Source organism: Vicugna pacos, chromosome 11, assembly GCF_048564905.1.
Source record: "Vicugna pacos chromosome 11, VicPac4, whole genome shotgun sequence".
Taxonomy (NCBI): domain Eukaryota; kingdom Metazoa; phylum Chordata; class Mammalia; order Artiodactyla; family Camelidae; genus Vicugna; species Vicugna pacos.
This window is the reverse complement of record NC_132997.1, coordinates 77703009-77710089: the sequence shown is the minus strand read 5'-3', so window position 1 is coordinate 77710089 and position 7081 is coordinate 77703009. Positions and strand designations below refer to the sequence as shown.

The 7081-nt window shown below is 42.1% G+C and overlaps 1 protein-coding gene across 3 annotated transcripts in view; it reads left to right on the top strand.

The window, feature by feature from the left end:
- The first annotated feature begins 3947 nt into the window (after nt 1–3947).
- The window catches only part of FBXW4 (F-box and WD repeat domain containing 4), a 77804-nt gene continuing 74670 nt past the window's right edge, over nt 3948–7081 (top strand). Inside the window, exon 1 of one of the 3 annotated variants that reach the window (XM_072971788.1) lies at nt 3948–4887. In XM_072971788.1, the coding sequence (XP_072827889.1) occupies nt 4064–4887 (824 nt within the window). In that variant the 5' untranslated portion in view covers nt 3948–4063. The remainder of the gene's footprint in view (nt 4888–7081) is intronic. The other 2 variants (XM_072971787.1, XM_006210595.4) reach the window with 2 other exon arrangements.

Here is a 7081-nt window from a genome sequence, read left to right as displayed (position 1 = left end):
TGTTGCATGGTGTGTCTGGATGCATGACAACTCTATTTTTCATTCTGAGAGAATTTTTTGATTTTGTAAAGGTGATACATGCGTCTTACCAAAAAAATCAAGCAATACAGAAAGGTATAGAGTAAAATCCCCCAATTCTGTTACATTATTAACATTGTTCTACAAAGTCTCTCACTGAATATAATAGAGGTAGGGACAAATTTACAAAAAAAGGCTCATATAATATATACCATACATACATTGTTACTCAAATTTAACAGAAGTAAATGAAGCTGATGCAAAATGAAAGAATTATCAAACTTTAGTTATATGTTCTTTTGCAAGATATTAATTCCTACAAGTCCTTTTAAAGTTTTGCACAAAGACTTGAAAAGCATAAGAAGCTATAGGTTCTACATGGTTAACCCTTAAAAAGTAATCGAAACAAGGACAGGAGCTACTTTAGTTGCTTAGAAGCAGCTTTTATTTAGATATCAGAATTGCTTGATGGTCAGAGGTAAAGTATATTGTTAGGTGTGTCAACATTAAGTTGTAAGGGATCCTAGAGGACCCTGAATTCAATGCCTTATTCCTATTCCATTTTCTGCTGTGTATGGCAAAGGTACAGTTCAGAGTACAAGCTTTGGGGTTAGACTGTCTGGATTTGATACCTGTTCTGTCATTTAGGAACCATGTGACCACAGGCCTCAGTTCTATCTTCTGCAAAAGCTGGGTTACTAGTATCTTTTCTCATGTGGCTGTTGATAGGAATAAGTGAGACAATACATGGAAAGCTCTATGATAGTGCCTGATGTACAGTAAGTGCTCAATAAGTATAAGCTATTAATATTATAGACAAATAACGGTGAGCATCTGACATTGAAAATTGTCATGTACAAAATAATCTCTTTCTTTCTCATTCATTTTGGAATAATTCCCCTGTTAAAACTGCCTACTTTTAAAGTTAAAGGTTGGGACCCTGAGGGCTTAACTAAGGGGTATGTGGGCACCGGAGTACTGGATGTGGGAACGAGCTCCTGTCTGAGATTGTCATCTATGTTTATAAGAATGGACAGATCACACAACTCTAGCCTTTTTATAATCCTAAACATATAATACCTATAATACCTATAATAACAGTGTATCACTACTATGGATGTCACTTACATGGACATACACGAAGTACTTAAAAATCCTCTTATCTTCGTTTAAAGTAAACTATATTAGTATTTCTAAATACCCAGTATAAAATTCACGTTGAGTCTCATATATTGTACAGTATAGGGAATATAGCCAATATTTTACAGATTTAAACGGAGTATAATCTATAAAAACATTGAACCACTTTGTTGTACACCTAAAACTAACATTATAAGTCAACTATACTTCAATTAAAAAAAAAAGAAAGGAAATTCATATTGAGCCTTAAGTTTTAATGTATTATGAATTCCATATTTTTGGCATTCTAAGTTAAAAGTAGTGCAGTGTTTTCAGTTTACTTATTATTATGCAAATTAAAAAATTTAAAATAAAAAGCCTTACAAAAACAAGGTAAATTTCACATTCCTTATATTATTTCATTATGATTGGTTCCTGGATTTGAACTTCAAGGGCATTGATGACTTTTCTGAAAGATGTTCTGAAGTCTACTGTATTCTTTCCATCTTTTTTTTTTTCCTGGCTATTAATATATTTATTTTCTTTGATAATAAAATACTCCTCAGATTCTCCATGGAGGTATGCACTTATTTTTGTTACAAACCATCTTTTCAGATCCAGCTGATTTTTTAAAATAGCTTGTCTCAGAAAAGACTTTTAAAAATGCTCTTTGTGATATAGTTTTTTTCAAGTTTGGTTTAAACCCCAAATTATATTTTTAAAATTTTATTTTAGGGGGAGGGTTGATGAAAAATTCTAGCTGCTTCTCTGAGCCAAGACTAAACTGTAGGTTTTTTTGTTTTTGTTTTGTTTTGTTTTGTTTTTAATGCTCAGGAATTTAGGGATACACATCACCACCAAATAACAGAATATATGCCAGTTTTCCATTTTGGCTTTGCCTTTCTGCATAGTGAGTATTTTGGCTCTTTTTGGAAATCATTAAACCATAAATTCTAGCTTAAGCGGTTCACTTGATCTCTAGTTTGGGTGTGAAAGAGAGTGATTTAATGTTTTAAAATGATGGTTTAATTTCTCCAACAATGACGGCAACGTGGGGTAAAGAGCAAAAGTTACATTTATGTGATTGTGGATTTTAACACTGACTTAATTTATGCTGGGTTAATTAAGTAATTTTCTGTGCCTTCAAGTCCTCCATTAAAAACTAGGTGCAATGTGGATGAACTACTCAGGTTTACTCTGTGTGAAGGAATGGTTAAATAAACAGCAAGAAATTACAAACATGTTTAACAAATATGAACACAAAATATAGGACCCATATGCCATGTTCATCTCTGTCTTCCTTCCAGAGTGGCTTACAGTACACAACTGTAGCAAAATCAATAAATGTTGAGTTGATGATGATTACCTCAGTTTGCAGTGTTCCTACCTCAATAGTCTTCTAACATTATGAATTAGTAAATTTCTTGATAATTATCTGAGTTATTCTAAATTCTCGTACTGAAACATATCAAATATTACTATTAATAAGTAAACCACTGGCTGGAGTTTGGAAATCTTTTCCTACACAAAGCCTTTGTTGTACTTTTTTGGAGGGGTGGGTAAGGGTATTTTTTGTAACAGGATTTGACCTGTAACTATTATTGAGAATTTTCTTAGAGGAGTTCAAAGCATTTTACAGGGATCATCTCATTTATCCCTCGAAAGTAAGGCAGAGGCATTATCTCCACTACAGACTGAGAACACTAAAAGGCCAAGATAGGTGGGGTTTTTTTTGTTGTTGTTTTGCTAAGATCAAAAAGCAATTCTAGGCCAAAGCCAGATTCCAGTCTGACCTTGTTACATGATGCTTCTGCAGTGACATAATGCAATGTAGTTGCTTTCCTAGATGTCTCCTTGGCTATGCTAGGTGTTTCCTTGGCTATGCTAGGTGTTGAATAATTTTCAGAGTTGCTTTCTCATTCATTCTTGCTCCTGAAAATAGGTCTTCAGATGTAATTACAAAATAAAGCCCTCAAATCCTTCCTATTAGAATTTGGGGTACAGAATACACAGAGATAGGCATCTTCCTACCCCATCTCCAAATCTTACTGCCTCCCCCAGTGCTGTCCAATAGAAAAATGTGGGCTACAAATGCAAGTCACATGTATAGTTTTAACTTTTCCAGTAGTCACAGTAAAATATATTAGGCCAATGTATCTCAAAAATCTTATCACTTCAACATGTAATAGTATAAAATTATTAATGAGAGTTTACATTCTTTTTCTTGTGTAAGTCTTCAAAATCTGGTGGGTTTTTCACGCTTAGAGTACTTCAATTCGGACTAGACACATTTCAAATGCCCCACAGCCACATGTGACTAGAGGGGGCTGTGTAGGACAGCATGTCTAGACTTAGATTTTTCTTAGCTCTCCCTTCAAATTTGTGTCCTTCTGAATAGAATGGGTGGGGAAGGGCTCCTGGATGACTTTGGAGAATCCACTTGCACTTGAGTGGTGACTAATAGCTTTGCCATTTACTGAAACATGACTGGGGAGTTATGGACTCAGGGTCTAGATGACTGCGACCTTCCAAAATGTTTAAAATACCACCTCACTGCCAGGACTGGTTTATGCTCTGAGAATTCGGGCTAAGCAACCTGCCAATATCTAGGGGTGCAGTTGTGAGGCCCTGGTCCGTGGCCTGTGGAAAGGAGGCATCAGCTGAGGTACAGGAGGGCTCCCGGAGAGGGAAGGCAACCCATGTGCGTGCTTCTTGAGGGCGGAAGCTCCTTTTGCGGCCTCGGACAGCTGCTCACATGCTAGGCGAATGCGTACATGTGCTCCCACCACACGCTCTGGTCGGCCCAGGGCATGGGAGGTGGGCCACTCCCCGGCCCGGGCCCGCATCCCGAGGCCGCTCCACGGCTGCGGGTGTGAGGGGCGGGCCCAGGCTTCGGCCCGCGCCGCCCCATGTGACCCGGTCCGACATGGTGTCGCCTCCTCCCGGGGCGGCGGCGGCGGTGGCGGCGGTGGCGGCGGCTCGGGCTTGGCTCCGCGTCGGGCCGGCCCCGCGGCCGCTCATGGGCAGCCAGGGCGGCTTGGGGCCTCCCGGGAACGGCGGGCCCGGGGAGGGCGAGAGTCGGGAGGAGAGGAAACTGCAGGAGGGGAGGGTCGCGAGGGGGAAGCGAAGGAAGGGGAAGGGGAAAGGAAAAGCGGGAGCAGGGCAAGGCGGAAGAGGAAGCGGGGCGGAAGGGAAGCCGGGGCCGCTAAAGGCGAAGGAGGCAGCAGGGCTGGGGGCCGAGGCAGGAGCGAGAGCAGGCCCTGGAGAAGCAGAAGAGGGAGGCGGAAGCGTGGAGGAAGGGGAGAGAAGGATCGTCAGGGGCGATAAGGGGAGCGCAGGGGCGGGGAAGGAGGCCAAAGGAAGAGATGATGGGAAGAAGGAGGATTGGAGGGTCAGGACTGGGCGGCGGGAAGAGGCCAGGCCGGCGAGAGCACAGGGACGAGGGGGTCAGGCTTGGGGCCGCCTCGCCGGGACTGGGGCGGCCATGGCGGCTGCGGCTGAGGAAGAAGAGGAGGAGGAGGCGGCGGCGGCGGCCCGGGAGCCGGCCGGCCGTCCCGCTGCGGGGCCCGCACTCTGGCGCCTGCCGGAGGAGTTGCTGCTGCTCATCTGTTCCTACCTGGACATGCAGGCCCTCGGCCGCCTGGCTCAGGTGTGCCGCTGGCTGCGGCGCTTCACCAGCTGCGACCTGCTCTGGCGCCGGATAGCCCGGGCCTCTCTCAACTCCGGCTTCACGCGGCTCGGCACCGACCTGTAAGCGCCCGCTCGTCCGCCCGCTCCCCGCCCCGGGCCGGCCCGCGTCCCGGGAAAGGGCGGGGCGCCGCGGCCTGGTCGGCCTGGGGCCGTGTCGCACCCCGAATTCCGAGGCCCGGACCCAGCCTCCGTCGACCCCTCCCCGAGCACCCTTCTGCTCTCGGAGGCCCCCATCCAAGGAAGTCTCCCACTAGCATCCCTCAGTCCGCACCCTCCCTGTGGGCGGCTCCCCACAATTAGCCATCTTATGCACTCTCTTCAGCTTTTAGATATGCCTTTTCGCAGACGTTGACCTATTGGGTTCCTCAGCCCCAGAGGAGCCCGTCTGGTCTGTGCCTTTAGAGGCCTCCTCCTGTCCAGGTGTAGGACACATGTCCACTCTGGCCTATCAGAACGCTTTTGTGGACTTTCATCCTGTTACCCTCTTCTAAAGGTTAGGTTTTAGGGCTCGGATAAAATGGAATATGGAGAAAAGGGCTCAGGCCCCAAAAGAAGGCGCTTGGTCCAAGTGTCAACCATAGTTGATGACTTGATACAGGCAGAATGACACAAAAAAGGGTGCCTGCTTAATGGCACGGGGTTGGATGAGATCTAGACTGTATACAAAAGCATGGTATTGCAGTTTGGCCTATTCTTGGTAGGATCTGAGACCTGTAAGTGAAAAATTTTCCTGAACCACCTAAGCTGTTAAATAGCAAGGGGAAAAAAATGTATGAAGTTGGGGGAGTAGAAGCTTTCAGTAGAAGCTTGCACCCAATTCCACTGAATTTGGGTTAGGGGGGAAAAAAAGGTAGTTCTAATACAGTATAACAACATTAAAGAAAGTTGGTTTAAACATAAAAAGCTGTAATACCGTCACCTCTAGACAACTATTCAGATGTTCAGTTGTAAAAATTACTTTTCATTTGCACACAGTTTCCCACACTTAGTTGCTATCTTACTGATCCTAATAGAACAGGTACATAACAAATGTTTGTGGGCTGTGCCATGATGAGATAAAAAACAGTCCTCTAATATTGGACTTTCATGTTGTATCCAGGTTTTAGCTATGATAGAGAACAAGGAAATGAATAATTTAATGCATTTTTTGGGTAGCAACTTTATTGAGATATGTCACATACTGTATAATACATGTCTTTTTGAATTAATTCCTTAGAGTAAATTCTCAAGATTGGCATTATTGGGTCAAACATTGTGTTTTGTGAAAAGTTGTTATACCAAGTTACAGTGGCACCAGTCACGAATGATTAAACCAATTTCATGTGAGAATTTTAAAAATCTTTACTATTTTAGTGAATATATAAAAGTATCTCAAAATTTTGGTTTATCCACTATGCAGGATAAATACTTTCCCATGTGTTTGTTTCACCTCTGAGATTGTCTGTTCCTAGTCTTTGCCTATTTATTATCGGGATCTTCATGTTTTATAAAGGATTCCAGTCCTTGTGGATCATAGATGTTAGGCTCTAGTCTGTCATTTTTGATGCAAATATTTTTCCCAGTTCGCTTTCTTTTTACTTTACTATTTTTAATCTATAGAAGACTTACACTTAAGTATGTCAGAATCTGTCAGTTTTTGTGATTTTTTTCACCCCAAAGCTGAGAAATTATGATTCCTCCACCGAGCTGCTAAATTTTCTTTTTGATATTCTGCTGATTATATTCCTATAATTTGATTTTTTAAAATAGTTAACACTTACATCAGTATTACTTTTGTTTTGGTGCAAGAGGTGAAGTCAACTTTCTTTTTTTCTAAACAACTACCTAGTTATCACTACACCTTTTGTTAAATAATTCTTGTCATTCCTTTTAGAAAGACAAAAATTTGTGTTTTAGAAAGCTTGTTTTGCCAATATTAAGTTTATATATGTATATATATATAGTCACGTACATACATATATATGTATGTATATATATTAGATCTCTGTCTGAACTCTCCATTTTGTTCCACTGATATATTTTTCCATTTCCATTCTAATTTAAATATTACCTTTTGATAGAGGCTAGTATCTCTTGGAGTTAGATTACCCTTGTTGAATTTTTATGGGTGTGTGTCAGGTCTCCACTCTCACTCAATCTACCAACAGCCCCCACAAAAAAATCTGCCTTTTCAAAAGTTTTTGTGCTTTTCACTATGAAGTTCCTATATATCTGTTGTTACTCTTATTCCTAAGTATTCCTAAATATGCTGCAC